The sequence below is a fragment of the Carcharodon carcharias genome, chromosome 3 (assembly GCF_017639515.1).
Source record: "Carcharodon carcharias isolate sCarCar2 chromosome 3, sCarCar2.pri, whole genome shotgun sequence".
NCBI lineage: Eukaryota > Metazoa > Chordata > Chondrichthyes > Lamniformes > Lamnidae > Carcharodon > Carcharodon carcharias.
Genome location: NC_054469.1, coordinates 27,031,853 through 27,055,352, shown reverse-complemented (window position 1 = coordinate 27,055,352; position 23,500 = coordinate 27,031,853). Strand labels below are relative to the sequence as shown.

At 42.7% G+C, this 23,500-nt stretch overlaps 1 protein-coding gene across 9 annotated transcripts in view; it reads right to left on the bottom strand.

The window, feature by feature from the left end:
• The window catches only part of galnt11 (UDP-N-acetyl-alpha-D-galactosamine:polypeptide N-acetylgalactosaminyltransferase 11 (GalNAc-T11)), a 199,747-nt gene that overhangs the window by 66,600 nt on the left and 109,647 nt on the right, over positions 1 to 23,500 (bottom strand). For 5 of the 9 annotated variants that reach the window (XM_041183552.1, XM_041183559.1, XM_041183556.1 and 2 more), the window contains one exon: positions 5,038 to 5,390. The exons of 1 other annotated variant lie outside the window; for it this stretch is intronic. In XM_041183552.1, coding sequence (XP_041039486.1) covers positions 5,038 to 5,320 — 283 coding nt within the window. In that variant the 5' untranslated portion in view covers positions 5,321 to 5,390. Of the gene's footprint in view, positions 1 to 5,037; positions 5,391 to 12,439; positions 12,543 to 23,500 lie in introns of all 9 variants that reach the window. 3 more of the 9 variants (XM_041183554.1, XM_041183553.1, XM_041183551.1) reach the window with 1 other exon arrangement.

Sequence of the window (23,500 nt, the reverse complement as noted above, 5' to 3'; positions counted from 1 at the left end):
AACTATAGAACCATAGAAAAGTTACAGCACAGAAGGAGGCCATTCGGCCCATCTTGTCCATGCCAGCCCGAGGACACCCAGGTGCCCTTTCTAATCCCACTTTTCTGTACCCAGGCCATAGCCCTGCAGCTTACAGCACTTTAGGTGCAGATCCAGGTACTTTTTAAAAGAGTTTAAAGTTTCTGCCTCTTGGGCAGTGAATTCCAGACACCTACTACCCTCTGCATAAAAAAGTTCTTCCTCATGTCCCCCCTACACCTTCTGCCACTTATCTTGAATTTATGTCCCCTGGTTCTAGAATTCTCCATCAAGGGAAACAATTTATCATGTCCCTCTATCTATTCCCCTCATATTACGTCTACTGATTCCCCTTTATTTATCCTGAAGCTATGCTGACTCTGCTTGATTAGACTGTGTATTTCTAAATGCTCTGCTATTACATCCTTTATAATAGACTCCACCATTTTCCCAATGACAGATGTTAAGTTAACTGGCCTATAGTTACCTGTTTATTGTCTCCCTCCCTTTTTAAGTAAGGGTTGTTACATTGGTCATTCTCCAATCCTCTGGGATTTTTCCAGAATCTAAGGACTCTTGGAAGATTAGTACCATGCACTCACTATCTCTGTAGCTACTTCCTTTCATATCCTAGGATGCAACCCATCAGGTCCAGGGTCTTATTGGCCTTTAGCCACATTAGCTTCCCTAGTACTTTTTCTCTAGTGACAGTTATTGTATTTATTTCCTCCCTCCACCCCCACACTTTTGCCCCTTGACTATTTACTATTTTTGGAATGCTATTAGTATCTTCTGCCATGATGACTGAAGCTAAGTATTTATTCAACTCCTCTGCCATTTCCTGGCTCCCCATTATTATTTCCCCAGCCTCATTCTCTAAGGGGCCTATGTTCACTTTGGCCTCTCTCTTCTTTTTGATATATTGAAAGATGCTCCGACTGTCCATTTTTATATTACCTGCTAGTTTACCCTCAAAATTTATTTTCTCCCTCTTTATTTTTTTTTGGTCATCTTTTGTTGGTTGTTTTAAAACTTTCCCAATCCTCTGGCTTACCACTAATCTTTGCCACATTGTATGTTTTTTCTTTCAATTTGATACTGTCCTTAACTTCCATGGTTAACCATGGTTGGTTTATCCCCTTCCTTGAATCCTTCTTCCTCACTGGGATATATCTTTGTTGAGAGTCATGAACTATTTTCTTAAATGTCTGCCATTGTTTATCAACCATCTTTTCTACTAAACTGCTTTCCCAGTCCACTCCAGCTAACTCTGCCTTCATTCCATTGTAATTACCCTTAAGTTTAGCACAGCTGTTTCCGACCCAAGTTTCTCACTCTCAAACTGAATACTAAATTCTACCATGTTATGGTCAATGTTTCCTAGGGGATCTTTTACTCTGAGATCATTTATTAAACCTGCCTCATTACACATTACCAGATCCAAAATAGCCTGACCCCTGGTTTGATTCACAATATATTGTTCTAGGAAACTGTCCCGAATACACTCTATGAATTATTGCTCCTGTCTACCTCTGCCTATTTGATTTTCCCAACCTACATGAAGGTTAAGGTCACCTTAATGTACTACCTTTGTTGCATGCTCTCATTATCTCCTGATTTATTCTCTGTCCTACAATATAGCTACTGTCAGGGGGCCTATAGACTATTCCCATCAGTTTCTTCTTCCCCTTGTTATTTCTTACCTCTACCCATATGGATTCTACATCTTCTGATCCAAAATCCTTTCTTGTTATTGTACTTATTCAATCTCATACTAACAAAGCTATCCCACCACCCTCTCATTCCTGCCTGACCTTTTCAAAAGTCACATACCCCTGAATATTTAGTTATTCACTTTGATCTCCTTGTAACCACGTCTCCGAAATAGCTATGACATCATATCCATTAACCTCTATTTGTGCCATTAATTCATCAGTTTTGTTCCAAATACTACTTACATTTAAGTAAAGAGCCATTAATTTTGCCTTTTTATCATTTTTCCTCCTTTGGCCCTATTTACTGCTTTTCTTAATGTTTGTACACGTTGTCCCTTCCTGTCACACTCTGGATATCGTTACCTAAATAGCTGCTCTGCAAGACTGCCATGTCCTTTTGCTTTGTAAGCCCCTTTCTAGAACCATCCCCCTCTCTATTTAGTTTATTGCCCTCTCTACAGCCCTACTTATTTGAATCGCTAGGATTCAAGTGGCACGGTTCAAGTGAAACCCATCCCACCAGAACAGCTGCCTTCTACTCTAGTACTGGTGCCAGTGCCCCATGAACTGAAATCATTCCTCCCACACCGATCGCTGAGCCACGCATTTAACTCCTTGATTTTATTTACTCTATGCCAGTTTGGCCAGATAGCAATCCTGAGATCATTACCTTGGAGGTTCTGCTTTTTAATTTAACCCCTAACTGTTCAAATTCTTTGAGCAGAACCTCCTTTCTAATCCTATCAATGTCGTTGGTACCAACATGGACGACGACAACAACTGGATTCCTCCCTCCCACTCCAAGTTCCTCTCCAGCCCAGAGGAGATGTCCTTAACCCTGGCACCAGGCAGGCAACACAGCCTTCGGGACTCACATGGCTGCAGAGAACAGTATCCCCTAATTATATTGACCCCTACCACTACTACATTCCCATTTCCTCCCCCGACTCAGCAATAAACATCCCGTAGTTCCCTTCCCTAAAGCATGTAACTGTTTTTAAAAATGTGAAATAATACAATAAATTCAATAAATATTTGAGTGGGCAGAGCCAGAGCAGATGGAATTTAATGTTGACAAATGTAAATTGTTGCCCGGAGACAAAAACATTACGTTTACTGGAAGCCGCATATATTAATGCACAGGGCCCTGTTCTTTGTAGGCAGAGAGAATATGGACATACATTGCACCAATTTCAGCTAAGCAAGATAGGTGACAGCCATTTTCTGACTCATTCATCAGGGCAAATCCTTGACCAATCAGGGTCAAGCTCGAAATTTCAAATACAGCTCGACAGTTAACTGCCAGTCACCATCAGTGGTGCATTCTCCATGGCAACATCACTTGCCAACGAATCAGCACTCTCTTCACATACGGTATAAATTGTTGTCTTCCCCTTATATTGGTGTTCTTGCGAGTGTCCTGATGAGTGCAAGACAAAAAGTGTAGACATGTCTCCTTTTTCATCAATACTCAAGTTCTGTACTACCAAACAACTATAGGATGTTTCTGGATCGATAAATTAAATTTGGGTTGGAAGTCTTTTATCATCTATAATAATGATACACAAAATATGACAGGTGTAATGCAGAGCTAGACTTCCTGCCTATTCAGTCAATAAGAAAGACTCACATTTATAAAGCATTTTTCATGGCCAACTGACATCTCAAAATGCTTTACAATCAATGAAGTAATTTTTGAAGTGTAGTCACTGTTGTAATGTAGGAAACGTGACAGGTACATTTGCACACAGCTAGCTCCCACAAACAGCAATGTGATAATGAGCAGATTCTCTGTTTTAGTGACGTTAATTGAGGGATAGATTTTGGCCAGGATTCTGGACATAACTCCCCTGCTCTTTTGCAAATAGTGCCATGGGATCTTTTAGACCTACTTGAGGGGGCAAATGGGGCCTTGGTTTAATGTCTTTTCTGAAAGAGGGCACCTCCAACAGTGCAGCATTCCCTCAAAACTGCACTGGAGTGTTAGCCTTGATTTTTGTGCTTAAGTACCCAGAAACTTGTGACTCAAAGGCAAGAGTGCTACCAACTGAGCCACAGCTGTAACATAATTAAACAGAAAATCTATTCCAAATTAAATAGCATATGATTCTCTATAGAAAAGTAAGCTCTCTATCATATCAAAATATTATTGTATCAACATTTTTATCTAGTACATATTTTCCCTATAATATGTACATTTTATGGTGCAATTACAAACCTGCTTAACTATTATTGACATAAAGCAAATTTTTGAAAGTAAGTTTGCGGATGAATGAATATACCATTTTAAAAGGATTACTTATTACAACACAGCTGAAAGCCTTAAAATAAGTCAAACCTGGAAAACTACAGAAGCTTAACCCTGCAGTAACTGTGCTGCTCAAATGTTTACAGTAATACCAACAAGCATCATTTTCCTTAGCAAATCTCCAAATGCAAAATTTCACCTCAAACTTTAGTTTCCAGAAGAGGATGTTTTTTTCCACAGCCTCATAATTCTTAGCTGTTCAACACATATCATGACTGTGCACATCTACACTTTATTTCATGGCTGGAAATTAGGATATTTGAATGTCACTGAGGGTGTTTGTATGAAATTCTTTGTTTATGGGCGAGTTACCTTCTCCATTAAAAACATACATAAGGATTTTCATAGGGTCGCATTAAACATTCATCCATTATTACTTGAATAGGCTTATTTCAAGGCAAATTGAATCCATACAACTATCTGCAGTATTGCTGTGGGTTGCAAAGGCATCCCAACTTTTGTCAAATTTGCAGGGTTACTATTTTAGATGGAATGTTTGCTAACTAGTCCAAATGTAAAAGATTTGTTTTTGGGATCGAAATTAATCAGAGCCCATTTCTGTGCCCGTCTCAGGCCTGCCAGAAACAGTGCACGCCCGAACTGGGAGCACAAGGCCGCCGAGCAATTGGGCCCCAACTACACTGCCAGGGTGAGCTGGAGGTACGGCAGCTCAACACACGAGAAAGATCACTAACAAACTATCCTCAAGTCTCGGGATGGGGGGGAAGGGGATGTGTGCGAAGCAGATCAGACAAGGGGGAAGAGGAGTGTGACCATTAGGACTGTGGAGTCCGAGGGTGGGGGAAGCAATCCTGATCTTCCTGGTTCCACAGAAAGGTTTTCCCTGAAAAGCCTACTCCTTGCTGGTTTCCCAGAAGGAGGCATTGTACTGGTTTGTACTTACAAGCACTTTATGAATACTTTTAATTTTAGAAAAGATAGCAAACCAAACACAACATTACTAACCTACTAACCTAGCAGTAACAGGTGACTCACCTAGTTCTGAAGACAGTGCCAATTTTTTCTCAAAATTTCTAGGCAAGTGTTTTATAAACTGGTTGTTTACGCTGCCAAGGTGCTGGGATTCAAGCAGCCGTGTGGGGCCTTTAGTAAGTCGGGGCTGAAATCTCCACTGTGCTCGCTGGCTCCCCGGGAAGGGCACATTGCTAAAGATGTAGCCTTCGTTGTTCACGTTGAAGTAGATGAACAGGAGTAGTGTCCAGGTCACAGATGTGAAGAGGCACCCGTAGCAGAAGTAGCGTAGCGTGACACTGCCCATGGTATCCCTAGCATTGTTAGAGGCCCATTTTCATTCCTCTGAACCGCCACATAAAGTCAAGCCGATTAGCCTGATGGAGAAGAAAACTGTTAGTAGCTTCCCATACCCATACAGGAAAATTCTTTTGGGACTAATCAACTGGCATGACAAAAATAGTCTTTTTCCAATATAAAATAAGTTGCACTGTCAATATTATGAAAGAGATGGTACCTGCTCGAAATACACTATTAACAACATATAGTGTCTTTAACAGAGTGAAACGTCTTAAATTAACACTAGAAAATGGTGCAGGGGTGTGGTTGAAGTAATTTGAATACATTTATACTGAGGAAAACACTGTGACAATCAAACACCTTATTAATGATCTTATCTTGCCGCAACAATCTAACCTTTATTTCTGAGAATGGAGAGCTCAGTAAAGGCAGAACATCCCATTCGAGTACCAAGATGGTTACCGAACAAAGTTCATTGGAAAGAGGGTTAACGTAGAAAGGATCAATTATTAACAGCATTTTCTGATGGAAATGTTGTTTATTCAACTTCAGGCAGCTATAAAATGATACACAGGCCCAAATTTTCCTCCACTACAATGCCCAAGTTAGGTGGAAACAGTAGGAAAATCAGGCAGTGAATGTCACTATCCTATTCCTGCCCCAAACTCCATTTTTATCTCATTACCCCTGAGACGAAGGTTAATAGTTACCACCACCCCCCAACCATCCCAATCCCACTGCCTCACTACCCCAGCTTGTGCAAATGACACCAGGGAGGCACAGTTTGGTAATCCGCCCAATTTCTCCACCAGCCGCTGATCACATTGACTCTGGAATATCCTCCAGGGTAGGAGTGCTGCATTGAATTGGCTCTTGTGCAGGTCCTGCATTGATAATGAGCCCCGACCCAGGAAATTGCACCAAGTCACAGCGGGCAGAAGTTTCACCCCAATCCTCCTCTAGTGGGAGGAAGAAGACCTAGCCTATTCATTGAAGTGTTCACCAGTTCAAAGGGACAATAGTCATAATCAATTGTACTGTTGAAATAAGGGCAGTATGGATTATACAATCTTCTTGCGATTTTATGCAAAATAAGAACTGAAAAAGAGCAAACAGTTGAAATTGCATTCTACTGTGCTTTATTTGTACCCTACATACTTCTGGTCTTGACTGCATCAGCCTCTCTACATTGGGAGATGTCCTGCTTGACTGAGCTCAGTCTCCTTCCTCCAATCGCTCTTAGCAAACCCACTTTCTTTTACTTACACAATATTATCCACCTCTGCTCCTAAATGTCCTCCTGCATTACTGAAACCTTAGCCCATGCATTCTCAATCTTCAAGCTCAACTTTTCAAGTGCTTTCCCAGTTGGCCTCCCTTTCCAAATGCTCTGCATACGACGACCTATCCAAAGGCTGCAGCTGGCATCCTCAGCCATCACCCTCTAGACGTCCTCTCCAAGCTTCCCTAAGCCCCAGAAGGTTGATTTCAAAATTCTCATCCTCACTTTCAGAGCCCTCCGACCTTAGTGATCATCACCTGCCTTATGTCCCTTTGCAAATGATACTGAGGGAGTGCTGCATGTCGGAGGTGTCATCTTTCAGATGAGACATTAAACCAAAGCGCTGTCTGCCCTCTCAAGTGGACAATAAAAGATCCCAAGGCACTAAGAAGAGTAGTGGAGATTTCTCAACTAACATCATATTAGACAGACTGGTCATTATCTCTTTGCTGTTTGTGGGAGCTTACAGTGCATAAATTAGCTGCTGAGTTTCCGACGGGGAGGCGAAGTGGTAATGTCACCAGACTAGTAATCCAGAGGCCCAGGCTAATGCTCTGTAAGCATGGATTTGAATGCCACAATGGCAGCCGGTGGAATTTAAATTCAGTTAATAAATCTAGAATTAAAAAGCTAGTCTTGGTAATAGTGACCATGAAACCATTGCTGATTGTTATAAAAACCCATGTAGTTCACTAGTGCCTTTTAAGGGAGGAAATCTGCCGTCCTTTTTGGACTACATGTGACTCCAGACTCACAGCAATGTGGTTGACTCTTAACTGCCCTCTGAAATGGCCTAGCAAGCCGCTTAGTTGTATCAAAAACTGCTACAAAGCCTACAAAAAGGAATGAAACTGGATGATCACCAGGCATCGACCTAGGCACTGGAAATGACAATGGCATACCCGGCCCTGTCGACCCTGCAAAGTCCTCCTTACTAAAATCTGGGGGTTTGTGCCAAAATTGTGTCAGTAATAGCCTGACATAGTCATACTGACGGAATCCTACCTTACAGACAATGTACCAGATATTACCACCAACAGACAGGCCCAGCAGAAGTGGCGGTAGTTGTATACAGTTGGAATGGAATTGCTCCGGGAATTCTCAACATCGACTCTAGAAACCATAAAGTCTCATGGCATCAAGTCAAATATGGGCATCGAAACCTTTTGCTGATTACCACCTACTGCACCCCCATTCAGCTGATGACTCAGTACTCCTCAACACCATTTGGAGGAAGCACTGAAGGTGGCAAGGGCACAGACTGTACCCTGGGTGGGGGACTTCAATGTCCATCACCAAGAGTGGCTCGGTAGCACCACGACTGACCGAGGTAGCAGAGTCCTAAGGATTTGGCTGCTAGGCTGGGTCTGTGGAAGGTGGTGAGGGAACCAACAAGAGGGAAAACCTACTTAACTTCATCCTCACCAATCCACCTGATACAGATGCATCTGTCCATGATAGTGTTGGTAGGAGTACCACCGCACAGTCCTTGTGGAGACGAAGTCCTGTCTTCACATTAGCACTACCACCCTGCTAAATGGGATAGATTTCGAACATATCTAGTAACTCAAAACTGGGCATCCATGACACACTGCTGCCATCAGCAGCAGCAGAATTGCATACAACCACAATCTGTAATGTCATGGCCCAGCATATCCCCTACTCTACCACTACCATCAACCTGGGGATCAACTTAACTCAATGAAGAGCATGTGAGGGCATGCCAGGAGCAGCACCAGACATACCTAAAAACGTCAACCTGGTGAAGCTACAACATAGGCAGTCCTGCCACATCCATACATGAAAGGTGGTGGACAATTAAACAACTAACTGGAGAAGAAGGCTCCACAAATATCTCATTGATGGGGGACCCCAGCACATCAGCGCAAAAGACAACACTGAAGAATTCGCAGCCATCTTCAGCCAGAAGTACCAAGTGTACGATCCATCTCGGACCCCTCCTGACGTCCCCAGCATCACAGATATCAGCCTTCAGCTAATTCAGTTCACTCCATGTGATATCAAAAAACAGATGAAGGCACTGGAAACTGCAAAGGCTAAGGGCCCTGACAACTTTCTAGCAATAGTACTGAGGATTGGTGCTCCAGAGCTAGCCATGCCTCTAGCCAAGCTGTTCCAGTACAGATACAACACTGGTATCTACTTGGCAATGTAGAAAATTGCTCAACTAAGCCATGTACAAAAAAAGCAGGACAAATACAACTTGGCCAATTACCGCCTCATCAGTCTACTCTCGTTCATCTGCAAAGCATCGTCGGCTGTGCTATCAAGAGGCAATAACCTACTCACTCTCGCTCAGTTTGGGTTCCTCCAGGGCCACTTAGCTTCTGATATCATTGCAGCCTTGATCCAAACATGGACTAAAGAGCTGTACTCAAGAGGTGAGGTGAGATTGACTGCCCCCTTGACATCAAGGCAGCATTTTAGTATCCTCGCAAAACTGATGTCAATGGGAATCAATTAAGTCAATGGAACTCCACTGGTTGGAGTCATGCCTAGCACAAAGGAAGATGGTTGTGGTTGTTGTTGGTCAATCATCTCAGTCCTGGGACATCACTGCAGGGATACTCAGGGTGGTGTTGTAAGCCCAACCATCTTCAGCTGTTTAATAAATGACCTGCGCTCCATTATAAGGTCAGGAGTGGGATTGTTCGTGGACGATAGTACAATATTCAGCACCATTAGCAACTCCTCAGATACTAAAGCAGTCCATATCCAAGACCTAAGTAGCAAGTAACATTCATGTCAAAAAAGTGCCAGGCAATGACTATCTCCAACAAGAGAGAATCTAACCATCTCCCCAAGACATTCAATAGTACTATCATCGCTGAATCCCCCATTATCCACATCCTGGGGGTTACCCTTGACCAGAAACTAAGCTGGACCAGCCAGAAATATACCTAGGCTACAAGAGCAAGTCAGAGGCTGGAAATGCTGCGGAGAGTAACTCCCCTCCTGACTCCCAAAGGCCTGTCCACCAACTGCAAGGCACAAGTCATGTGTGATGGAATACCCTCCACTTGCCTGGATGAGTGCAGCTCTAACAGCACTCAAGAAGCTCCAAACAGCCTGCTTGATTGGCACCCCATCCATCATCCTCAACTTTCATTCCCTCCATCACCAACGCACAGCGGCAGCAGCTATCTCAAAGATGCACTGCAGCAACTCACCAAGGCTCCTTCGACAGCATCTTCTAAACCCACGACCTCTACCACCTGCAAGGACACGGGCATCAAATGCTTGGGAACACTGCCACCTGTAAGTTCCCCTCTGAGCCACTCACCATCAACAGCGATATATTTCCAAGTCAGGACGGTGAGTGGTTTGGGGGGGAACTTCCAGTTAGTAGCATTCCCATGTGTCTGCTGCCCCTGTTCTTCTAGATGGTAGTGGTCATTGGATTTGCTGCCTAAGAAGACTTGGTGAGTTGCTGCAGCACATCTTGTAGATGGTACACACTGCTGGCTCTGTGCGTTGGTGGAGGAGGGAGTGAATGTTTGTGGATGAGGTGCAATCAAGTGGGCTGCTTTGTCTTGGATGGTGTCAAGTTTCTTGAGTTTTGTTGAAGCTATACTCATCCAGGCAAGTGGAGAGTATCCATCACACACCTGTGATAAACAAAAGAGAGCAGACGGTAAGAGAGCAGGATAGCAATAAGGGAAATGTGCCCAGGAAGGGACAGAGCGGACAAACATAAGAGTTTGCTAGCAGTTAGGGCTGGAGATTGCAAAAATAATAAGTTAGAATTAAAGGCACTCTGCCTGAATGCATGCAGCATTTGCAACAAGATAGATAGATTGATGGCACAAATAAAAGTAAACAGGTATGATCGAACTGCCATATGAGAAGTGGCTGCAGGGTGATGAAGGGTGGGAATCTAAGGGTATTCAGCATTTAGGAAGGACAGGCAAAAAGGATGTGTGGTCGCATTGTTAATAAAGGATAGGATCAGTACATTAATGAGAGAGGATGAGAGATCAAGATGTAGAATCAGTTTGGGTGGAGCTAAGAAGCAGCAAGGGGCAACAAACTTGGTAGGAATTGTTTATACGCCGCCAAATAGTAGTGGCAATATGGGGCACAGTATAATTCAGGGAATTAGAGGTGCATGTAACAAGAGTAATACAGTAATCATAGGGGACTTCAATCTACATATAGACTGGGTAAACTAAATTAGCACTAATGCTGAGGAGGACGAATTCCTGAAATGTATGCAAGATGGTTTTTTAGAACAGTATTGAGGAACCAACGAGAGAACTGACTATTTTAGATCTAGTATTGTGCAGTGAGAAAGGGCTAATTAATCTCTTTGTAAAGGAGCCTTTAGGGAAGAGTGACCATAATCTGATAGAATTTGACATGAAGTTTGAAGTGATGTAGTTCAATCCAAAACTAGGGTCTTTAATCTAAACAAAGAAAACTACGAAGGTATGACAGGCAGTTGGCTAAGGTTGATTGGGGAACTACATTAAAAGTTATGATGATAGAGGAGATTGGGCCTATATTCTCTAGAGTTTAGAAGAATGAGGGGTTGTCTCATTGAAGTGTACAAAATTCTTACAGGGCTCGACAGGGTAGATACAGAAAGCATGTTTCCCTAGGTTGGGGGGGAGGGGGTGTCTAGAACCAGGGAATACGGTCTCAGAATAAGGGATAGGCCATTTAGGGCCAAGATGAGGAGGAATTTATTCAGTAAGAGAGTGGTGAATCTTTGGAATTCTCTGTCTCAGAAGGCTGCGAAGGCTAAGCCATTGAGTATGTTCAAAGCAGAGGTCAAGAGATTTTAGATCCCAATAACATCAAAGGAATAGTATGGGAAGATGGCATTGAGGTAGGTCAGCCATGGTCTAGTTAAATGGTGGAACAGGCTCGATGGGCTGAATGACTTATTCCTGTTCCTATGTTCTTATGTAGGATTTGATGGCCAAGGAAGATGTGTTCATAATGTGGCCAAACAGTATCAACGTGTAAATCCTTCCAACATATGCCAATGGCAGGTGGTAAGAACAGGAAGAATTTCTGGACAGCCACGTGCTGGAAAGAAACTAAAGCTTCTACCATCACTGTCCATAGCTCCAGGCTACAACACACTTGTAAAAATTGTATGTTCTCTACAGCAACTTGGAGTCCTTGGGGGCCAATTGGCTAGATGGCCTGTGTGGATCAGGTGGTACCATCAGCATGGGGTTCGATCCAGCTGGAGACCTGCCTCCTTGCTCTACTCATAGTCAAGATCATGGCATTTTAGATCGATCCTGCCTTTGGGCAGAGAACTAAGGAAGAATTTGTTTCGGGTCCACAGTTATTAGTTACTCAAACCCTCTGGGGAAAAGGGTAGACAGTAGAAAAGTTTTTTGGTTGAGATTGTTGGATGCAACACCTCTCATCTCAGAGAATTCAAGACGATGAGCAAAATATTTCAATCAGCAACCTTTTCAAAGATTAAGAAATTCTTTGAGAAATTCCATTGATCGAAAGTGGTGTAGCCTGCAGTTAAAAAAATACGCTTGCATTTTCTAAGGTTTTCAAGTGCCAGAAGAACTTCAAGGGAGGTAAATTTCCTTTAAGCTTTTCCCATTCTGATGCAGGGATTTTGGGACAGATCCAAAAAACTGTGTAACGTTAATCTCTCTTCCTAACAAATTGGATAGATCCCTGAAAAGGCAGAAGTCGCATGTCCCTGGGGAAAGAACGGGTAGAGCAATATAGTGGGTAAAGCCTCGAGGAAATTCACCCATGATTCTCAGTCGAACGAAACAAGATATTCTACTTGAAATACTCTCACCAATACAGCACCAAAGAGGGTCATGTGGCCTATCATACCTGTGCCAATTCTTTTGAAGAGCTCAGCAATTAGTCCCAATCCTCACCCGCTCTTTCCCCAGGGACATGCGAATTCTGCCTTTTCAGGGATCTATCCAATTTGCTAGGAAGAGAGATAAACATATGTAATGTTATTGGAAATTTTTTTTATAAATAGAGCTTTAATTTGTGTGTGCGTTAATTTGATTAAAACCAGCTTGTCTGCATCTTTGATGTATAGTCATTTTTGAGATGTAAACAGTAGGTAGAGGGTACACTTGTATTTTGTTGAATAGAGCATTCAAAGACTGGGAGTGAAATCTTACACCCAGCTATGAGACACCAAGCAATGTTTATATTACTAATAAAATTGGTACTATGAAAGGCGTTTTATTATTAGAAGAGGTGGAATTCAAAGGTCCTGGTGATGCATCAAAAATTTACATTCTAAGAGAAAGGCTGGGTATAACAGAAAGGAGTGTGTGTGTGCAGGTCATTGTCTGCAAAGGAACCAAATTGAAAGGAACCTCATTTTGAATTTGTAAGATAAAAATACTTTGCCTGGTGTCTGTTTAAGTCTATTGGTTATTGTTGCCTTAGTGGAGATTAATTTGGGAATTTGTTATAAGTTATCTTAGTAGTAATTTGTAGCCATGTGTATGTGTTTGTTATAAATTAATAAATGTCTCATTTAGTTTGATATAAAAACTCTCAAGAACTGGTGGTCTTATTCCTGAATTTAGATCTGCAACTCAAAACATACCAATTGAAAATATAGGTTATGACAGTTGTTTAAAGTTTCCCTCTGGGATTTTAAATAACAGCCTTTACCAACTGCTATATCAAAACAAATTCCATTTTGGAAGTTACTACTGAATCTCTTTCCACCACCCTTTCAGGCAGTGCATTTCTGATCCTAACTTGCTGCAATAAAGAAATTCTCTTCAACTCCCCTCTGGTTCCTTTGCCAATGACCTTAAACCTGTATCCTGTGGTTAGCGACCCTTCTTCTAGTCGAAGGAGTTTCTCCTTATATATCCAATCAAAGCTCTTCATAATTCTGAACATTTCTATTAAATCTCCCCTTGAACTTCTCTGTTCTTAAGGAGAACAAACCCACTTAAGTCCCTCATGTATTCCTTCACTGTTGCTGGGTCAAAATCCTGTAACTCCCTTCCTAACAGCACATGGGTGTACCTACATCACACGGACTGCAGAGATTCAAGGCAGCTCACCACCACCTTCTCAAGGGCAACTAGGGATGGGCAATAAATGCTGGCCCAGCCAGCAAAGCCCGCATCTCATGAATGAATAAAAAAAAACTCTTCTCAGTGAAGATTCAGCAAGCCAAAGATAAATGTAAATTCTTGTTAACATTTAGCTTCATATTTGTTATACCGATGGTTCCTGTTCCTCATCATTATCAGTTAAATGTGGAGTCATTAAAAATAATGCATGATGATTGAGGTTAATTTAGGTAATAAGGATGCCAACTGTGCTCTGCCTAGAAACAAATTGCCCAACAACTGTTTGGGATTAGTAATGGTTTCTTTAATCAAATCTCTGCTTATTCAGTTTAATGCTATGTGAAAGACATCAGAGGTCGAATTTTCATCTGGGTGCAGAAGCGCTTTTCGGTGTGCAGTTTTCGGGAGAGGTTGCATTCGTCGTAGTCCATGTTGGTACCAACGACTTAGAGAGGACAAAGAAGGAGGTTCTGCACAGTCAGTATGAGGAACTTGGCACCAAATTAAGAAGCAGAACTTCAAAGGCCATAATCTCTGGATTATTACCGGAGCCACGTGCAAATTGGCAAAGGACAAATCAAATTTGGGAGCAGAATGTGTGACTCAATGCCTGGTGTGGGAGAAGTGGGTTTTGGTTCGTGGGGCACTGGCAGAAATACTGGGGAAAGCGGGATCTGTACTGTTGGGACAGTATACACCTGAACCATGCTGGGGCCAGTGTTCTTGTGAACCGCATGACTAGGGAAGTAGAGAGGGTTTTAAACTAAGTAGCGGGGCAAGGGTACAAATTTGGGAAGATTTGTTAAATTAAACAGTAGAGATAAGGCAAAAGAGAAAGGTATTATTATGGGAAAACAGACCATGACAGGAACGCGATAGAGAGTACAAATCTAACGGTAAATCAACAAATGAGACTAGAGGTTATAAAAAGAATAAAAGGATAAAACTAAAGGCTCTGTATCTGAATGCATGAAGCATTCGAAGCAAAACAGATGAACTGAGAGCGCACATAGAAATAAATAAGTACAATTTGATAGCCATTGCAGATACGGCTGCAGGACATGGATTGGGACACGGATTTGACAACGGTTTGTGTAGAGATGAGAAATGGTAAAGGCAAGAAGACACTTGTAGGAGTCCTGTACAGGCCCCTTAATAGTAACCACATGGTAAGATGGAGCATAAAGGAAGAAGTAATGGGAGCTTGTCAGAAAGGCACAGTGTTAATCATGAGAGATTTTAATCCACATTATAGACAGCAAAAGTCAAGATGGGCAAAGGTAGCCTAGATGAGGAGTTCGTGAAATGTTTCCAGGATAATTTGTTAGAACAGCATGATCTGGAGCCAACCAGAGAGCAGGCTATACTAGACCTGGTATTGAACAATGAGATGGGATTAATTAATGACCTCATAGTGAAGGCGCCCCTAGGTAGCAGTGACCATAATATGATTGAAATTTATATTCAATTTGAGGGAGAGAGGAGTGGGTCTGAGACTTTTTAAAAACTTAAATAAGGGCAATTATGAGGGCATGAAAGCAGAGCTGGCTAAAGTGAATTGGCAAATTAGGTTAAGGGAGAGATCACTAGAGATGCAGTGGCAAACATTTAAGGGGATATTCCAGAATACACAGAATAGCTACATTCCAACGAGTAAAAAGTCTAAGGGTCGGACACACCACATATAGAAAGGTTAAGGATAGTATCAAACTTAAAGAAAAAGTATATAATTGTGCAAAGATAGGTGGAAGGCTAGAAGGTTGGACAGAATACAAGGAACAACAAGGGACAATGTGCAGGGGTATGGGGATAAAGCAGGGCAATGGCACTAGGCCATAATGCTAATTTGGAGAGCTGGTACAGACACAATGGACTGAATGGCCTCCTTCTGTGCCATTAAAATTCTGTGATTCTGTGATAACTAGAAGATTAATAAGGAGGGAAAAATTAGAGTACGAGAGAAAACTAGCCAGAAATATAACAACAGGTAATAAGAGTTTCTATAAATAATTTAAAAAGAAATGTTAACAAAGTGAACTTTGGTCCAATAGAGAGTGAGTCTGGAGAATTGATAATGGAAAACAAGGAAATGGCTGATGAATTTAATATATATTTTACATCAGTCTTCACTACAAGTAATATCCCCGAAGCAACTATACATCAGGAGGTGGAAGGAACTAAGGAAAATTACAATCACCAGAAAAGAGGTACTGAGTAAATTGTTGGAACTGTGGGCTGACAAGTGTCCGGGTCCTGATGGACGGGTCTTAAAAGAAGTGACTAGTGAGAAGTTATTGCGTTGGTTTTAATTTTCTGAAACTCCTTAGATTCGGGGAAGATCCCAGTAGATTGGAAGATAGCAAATGTAACTCCATTATTCAAAAAGAGTGGGAGACAGAAAGTGGGAAACTACAGCCCAATTAGCTTAACATCTGTCATAGAGAAAATGTTAGAAGCTATTATTAAAGAAGCTATAACAGAGCACTTGGATAAGTTTAAGATAATCAGGCAAAGTCAACACGGTTTTGTGAAAGGGAAATCATGTTTAACCCACTTATTGGGGTTCTTTGAGGAAGTAACATATTCTGTGGATAAAGGGGATGTACTGCACTTAGATTTCCAGAAGGCATTTGATAAAGTTTTTTTTATTCATTCACGGAATGTGGGCTTCACTGGCTGGGCCAGCATTTATTGCCCATCCCTAGTTGCCCTTGAGAAGGTGGTGGGGAGCTGCCTTCTTGAACTGCTGCAGTCCATGTGGTGTAGGTACACCCACAGTGCTGTTAGGAAGGGGGTTCCAGGATTTTGAGCCAGTGACAGTAAAGGAATGGCGATATATTTCCAAGTCAGTATGGTGAGTGACTTAGAGGGAACTTCCAGGTGGTGGTGTTCCCATCTATTTGCTGCTCTTGTCCTTCTAGATGGTCATGGTTAGAAGGTGCTGTCGAGGCAGCCTTGGTGAATTCCTACTGTGCACCTTGTAGATAATACACACTGCATTAGTGGAGGGAATGAATGTTTGTGGATGTGGTGCCAATCAAGCAGGCTGTTTTGTCCTGGATGGTGTCAAGGCTCGAGTATTGTGGGAGCTGCATTCATCCAGGCAAGTGGGAAGTATTCCATCACGCTCCTGATTTGTGCTTTGTAGATGGTGGACAGGCTTTGGGGAGTCAGGTGGTGAGTTACTCGTCGCAGGATTCCTAGCTTCTGACCTGGTCTTGAGGTCATAGTGTTTATATGGCAGGCCCAGTTCAGTTTCTGGTCAATAGTAACCCCCAGGATGTTGATAGTGGTGGGATTCAGCGGTGGTAATGTCATTGAACATCATGGGGCAAGGGTTGGATTCTCTCTTGTTGGAGATGGTCATTGCCTGACACTTGTGTAGTGCAAATGTTACTTGCCACTTGGCAGCCCAAGCTTGGATATGGTCTTGCTGCATTTGGAATTGGGCATGAACTAAAGTGCCAGATTAAACGTTGTGAAAAATAAAAGTTCATGGTATAGGGTTAATATATTGGCATGGATAGAAGATTGGCTGGCTAACAGGAAGCAGAGAGTAGGCATAAATGGGTCTTTTTCAGGGTGGCAAGATGTAACGCGTGGTGTGCCATAGGGATCAGTGCTGGGATCTCAATTGTTTACAATTTATATAAATGAATTGGATGAAGGGATGGTTGCCAAACTTGCTGATGATACAAAGATAGGTAGGAAAGTAAGTTGTGAAGAGGACATAAGGAGACTACAAGAATATATACAAAGGCTAAGCGAGTGGGCTAAGATCTGGCAAATGGAGCATAATGTGGGAAAATGTGAAATTGTCCATTTTGACAGGAAGAATAAAAAAGCATATTATCTAAATGAAGAGAAATTATAGAGGGATATAGGTGTCTTAGTGCATGAGTCGCAAAAGGATAGAATGCAGGTACAGCAAGTAATTCGGAAAGCTAATAGAATGTTATTGTTTACTGCGAAGGGATTTGGATACAAAAGTAGGGAGGTTATGCTTCAGTTTTACAGAGCATTGGTGAGGCCACATGGATTACTGTTTACATTGCTGGTCTCCTTATTTAAGGAAGGATGTAAATGCTTTGGAAGCAGTTTAAGAAGGCTTACCAGACTAATACCTGGAATGGGTGCGTTGTCTTATGAGGAAAGGTTGAACAGACTAGGCTTACATCCGCTGGAGTTTAGAAAGAGTAAGAGACAATTTGATTGAAACATACAAAGATCCTGAGGGGTCTTGACAGGATGGATGTGGAAAGGATGTTTCCTCTTTTGGGAGAATCTAGAACTAGGGGGTCACTGTTTAAAAATAAGGGGTCGCCCATTTAAAACGGAGGTGAGGTGTAATTTTTTTCTTTCAGAGGGCTGTGAGTCTTTGGAACTCTCTTCCTAAAAAGGCAGTGGAAGCAGAGTCTTGGAATATTTTTAAGGCAGAGATAGATAGACTCTTGGTAAGCAAAGGAATAATAGGTTCTCATGGGTAGGCAAGATGCAGATTTGAGGTTACTCTCAGATCAGCCATGATCTTATTAAATGGCGGAGCAGGGTCAAGGGGCTGAATAGCCTACTCCTACTCCTTGTTTGTATGTTCATATTTGTGCCACCAATTCATCATCTTGTTACAAATGCTTTATGCATTCGGATAGAATGGCTTTAAGTTTGCTTTTTAAATATTTTTCCATATTTTGACCCTATTTAATGCTGGCCTTTGTTCCTGCTGTCTTCCAATTTTGCTTACTACTCTCCTTCTTACTATTACCAGCTTTGTTTTTCTCCTATCTGAATATCCTCTCAGCTTCCCATCCCTCTACCAAGTTAGTTTAAATCCTCTGCAACAGCACTAACAATCTCCCTGCAAGGATAGTGGTCCCAGTCCTGCTAAGGTGTAAACCATCCTCCTTGTATAGGTCCCAGCTGCCCTGGAAATAGTCCCAATGCCTCAGAAATCTAAAGCCCTCCCTTCTGCACCATCTCTCCAGCCCCACCTTCATTTGCTCTGTCTTCCTATTTCTTACTCACTAGCAGGTGGCACTGGGAATAATCCTGAGGTTGCTGCCTATGAGATCCTGCTTTTTAATTTGCTTCCTACGACTCTAAAATCTGCTTTCATGCCCCTTATCCTTCTTTCTACCTATGCCATTGGCACCGATGTGGACCATGACCTCTGGCAGTCCACCCTCCGCCAGAAAAATGTCCTGCAGCTATTCAGTGACATCCTTGACCCTGGCACCAGGGAGGCAACATACCATCCTGGAGTCACATCTAAAGCCGCAGAAACACCTGTCTGTTCATTTAACTATTGAATATCTTATCTCTATTGCTCTTCCAGTCTTCTTCCTCCCCTCCTGGGCAGTTCAGCCACCCATGATGCTTGGACTTAGCTTGAGCTGCAATCCTCTGAGGAACCATTGCCCTCATCTGTAGCCAAAATGGAAAACCGACTAGGGAGCGAGATGGGCTCAGGGAACACCTGCACTACCTGCCTGGTCCTCCTAGACTATCTGGTAGTCATCCATTCCCTCTCTGCCTGCATTCCCTTAACCTGCGGTGAGACCACTTCCCTAAACCTCCATTGTGGGCATCGTTGGGGGAGGGTATGTAGTTTGTGGATGACAAAGGAAGAGGGTTGGGATGGGGGATAAGACAGGATTATGTGAGATGGACGAAAGGAATTGGGATGAATTTTTTTTGAGGAGGTGACCAGGTGTGTAGATGAGGGTAGTGCAGTTGATGTAGTTTATATGGATTTCAGCAAAGCCCCACATGGAAGACTTATAAAGAAGGCAAATGCACATGAGATACAGGGTAATTTGATAAGGTGGATTCAAAATTGGTTTAGTTGTAGGAGACAGAGGGTGATGACAGAAAGCTGCTTTAGTCACTGGAAGCCAGTGTCCAGTGGCGTATCACAGGGATCTGTGCTGGGTCCCCTATTATTTGTCATTTATATAAACAACATAGATGACTACGTAGGAATTAGGATTAGTAAGTTTGCGGAAGACACAAAGATTGGCTGGGTAGCTAACAGTGAGGTTGAGTGTCTTGGGCTACAGGAAGATATAGATGGGATGGTCAAATGGGCAGAAAAGTGGCAGATGGAATTTAACCCTGAAAAGTGTGAGGTGACATACTTTGGAAGGAGTAATTTGACAAGGAAGTATTCAATGAATGACATGGCACTAGGAAGTTCTGAGGAACAAAGAGACCTTGGCGTGTGTGTCCATAGATCTCTGAAGATGGAGGGGCATGTTAGTGGGGTGGTGAAAAAGGCATATGGGACACTTGCCTTTATCAATCGAGGCATAGATTACAAATGTAAGGAGGTAATGTTGTATAGAACCTTAGTGAGGCAACAGCTGGAGTACTGTGTGCAGTTCTGGTCGCCACATTATAGGAAGGATGTGATTGCACTGCAGAGGAGATTAACCAGGGTGTTGCCTGTGATGAAACATTTAAGTTATGAAGAGAGGTTGGATAGACTTGTGTTGTTTTCTTTGGAGCAGAGAAGACTGAGGGGCGACCTGATCGAGGTGTACAAGATTATGAGGGGCAGGGACAGGGTGGATAGGGAGCAGCTGTTCCCCTTAGTTGAAAGGTCAGTCACAAGGGGGCATAAGTTCAAGGTGAGGGACAGGAGGTTTAGGGGGGATGTGAGGAAAAACATTTTTACCCAGAGGGTGGTGACGGTCTGGAATGCACTGCCTGGGAGGGAGGTGGAGGCGGGTTACCTCACATCCTTTAAAAAGTAGCTGGATGAGCACATGGCACGTCATAACATTCAAGGCTATGGGCCAAATGCTGGTAAATGGGATTAGGTAGGTAGGCCATGTGTTTCTCACGTGTTGGCGCAGACTTGATGGGCCGAAGGGCCTCTTCTGCACTGTGATTCTGTAATTCTGTGAATGTGGCATGAAAGGATGGAATGGCATGGGGATTTAAAGTAGTAATGTCGGGATAAAGACATTTCACCACAAATGTTTTACGGGTCTTAACAAGTTAGTGAATAAAAAAAATGTACAGCTCAAAATGTTGAGCTATGGGAATAGGCTACTGATCAAGGAAGTAAAGAATATTTGAAAAGGCCAGATTTAAGTCTGTATAGTATGGATTGTGACAAGTTATTTAAATTTTAGAAGTTGAAAATCTCAACAACATAATGTGGATTGTAATGTTCGATTCATAGCCTGGACTCATCCACAGCTTCAGAGAGAAATTTTAAGTTTTCTTGGAAGCTTTATCTGTCTCAACTCAAATCACATCCTCTGAACTATAGTTGATGGTTAATCCTCTAACATGTTCATTGAACAGCCAAATTCTCTAAGGCACTGTTCTCTCTCAATATGTACCTTAAGTCACACCAATTATTTCCGCCAGTCATTATCCAACCTCATCCATTCCTTCTCTGATTTTCCACTTTGCTTTCATCAGCTTCCTTTAGATCATGTGCAAAAAGTGCACACTCCTCCCTCAGTGCAAAAGATAAACCAACATGTTTTGATCTTCACCACACCCTTTAATGTTTCTCAATTCTTGGTTCCACTCCCCTGATAGCTCAATAAGTTAGTAAGGCATGTAGCTGAGCCATAAAAATAGGAATTAAGGCCCTCGCTTTGGTCTCAGTTTGTTACAAGTTAACTGACATTAGCCAGTGGGGTGGTGGAGGGGGTGGCGTAGTGGTAATGTCACTAGACCACGAATCCAGAAGCCCAGGCCAGTGTTCTGGGAACAGAGGTTCAAATCCCACGTGGCACCTCGTGGAATTTGAATTCAACTGACAAAATCTGGAATTGAAAGTTTGGTGACCATGAAACTTTCATTGATTGTTGTAAAAACCCAGTTGGTTCATGAATGATGCCCTTCAGGGAAGGAAATCTGCCATCCTTACCTGCTCTATGTGTGACTGCAGACCCACAGCAATGTGATTGACTCTGAACTGCCCCCTGAAATGGCCTAGCAAGCCACTCGGTTCAAGGGTAATTAGTTATGGGCAACAAATGCCGGCCTTGCCAATGATATCCAAGTAAATAAAAAGAAAAACCAGAAAGGTTTTGGATTTTAACAGTTTGTGAATAAAATTGAGACAATTATTCTGAATGTAAATGATTCCAACTGGCTGGTGAGATTTTTATTTTTCATGTCACCAATTTTTTTTTTCAACTTTGACCAGTAATGTATAGATTAAGTCTACATGACATGCACCTTTTGTAAATTCATTCATGGGATGTGGGTGTCGCTGGTTGCCCATCCCTAATTGCCCTTGAGAAGATGATGCTGAGCTGCCTTCTGGAACTGCTGCAGTCCATGTGGTGTAGGTACACCCACAGTGCTGTTAGGGAAGGAGCTCCAGGATTTTGACCCAGCAACAGTAAAGGAACAAGGATAGAGTTCCATGCCAGGATGGTGTGTGGCTTGGAGGGAAACTTGTAGGGGCAGTGTTCTAGGTGGTAGAGGGTGTGGGTTTATAAGGTGCTGCCTAAGGAGCCTTGGCGATTGGTGCAGTGCATCTTGTAGATGGTGCACACTGCTGCCACTGTGCGTCAGTGGTGGAGGAAGTGAATGTTTGAGGAACAATGGTTAGATTCTCTCTAGTTGGAGATGGTCATTGCTTAGTACATGCGTGGTGTGAATGTTACTTGCCACTTATCAACCCAAGCCTGGACATTGTCCAGGTCTTGCTGCATTTCAACATGGACTGCTTCAGTGTCTGAGCATTTCAGAATCACACGGTGCAGAAGAGGCCCTTCAGCCCATCGAGTCTGCACCAACATGTGAGAAACACCTGACCTACCTATCTAATCCCATTTACCAGCACTTGGCCCATAGCATTAAATGTTATGTCGTGCCAAGTGCTCATCCAGGTACTTTTAAAGGACGTGAAGCAACCCACCTCCACCACCCTCCCAGACAATGCATTCCAGACCGTCACCACCCTCTGGATAAAAATGTTGTTCCTCACATCCCCCCTAAACCTCCTGCCCCTCACCTTGAACATGTGTCCCCTCGTGACTGACCCTTCAAATAAGGGTAACAGCTGCTCCTTATCCACCCTGTCCATGCCCCTCATAATCTTGTACACCTCGATCAGGTCGCCCCTCAGTCTTCTCTGCCTCAACAAAAATAACCCAAGTCTATATTTAATAACTTAAATGTTTCATCCCAGGCAACATCCTGGTGAATCACAAAAAACTGTGGATGCAGGAAATCCAAAACAAAAACAGAATTACCTGGAAAAACTCAGCAGATCTGGCAGCATCGGCGGAGAAGAAAAGCGTTGACGTTTCGAGTCCTCATGACTCTTCAACAGAACTGAGTGAATCTAAGGCGAGGGGTGAAATATAAGCTGGTTTAAGGTGGGGGGCGGGGTGGTTGGGTGGGGGGAGAGAAGTGGGGGGTGGTGTGGTTGTAGGGACAAGCAAGCAGTGATAGGAGCAGATAATCAAAAGATTTGCTTTTGTCTGTGACATCTTTTGATTATCTGCTCCTATCACTGCTTGCTTGTCCCTACAAACCCCCCAATTTCTCTCCCCCACCCCCACCTTAAACCAGCTTATATTTCACCCCTCTCCTTAGATTCACTCAGTTCTGTTGAAGGGTCATGAGGACTCGAAACGTCAACTCTTTTCTTCTCCGCCAAAGCTGCCAGACCTGCTGAGTTTTTCCAGGTAATTCTGTTTTTATTTTGGATTTCCAGCATCCGCAGTTTTTTGTTTTTATCTCTTTGTTTAATTGACTGCCACTCCTCTTCAAGGAATGCCTACCTTGAAGAAGTTTTGTTCCTCTCTGCGACAAGATTTCCGTGTTTCTCTTTTGCCTTGTTCACCTTCATTGCTTT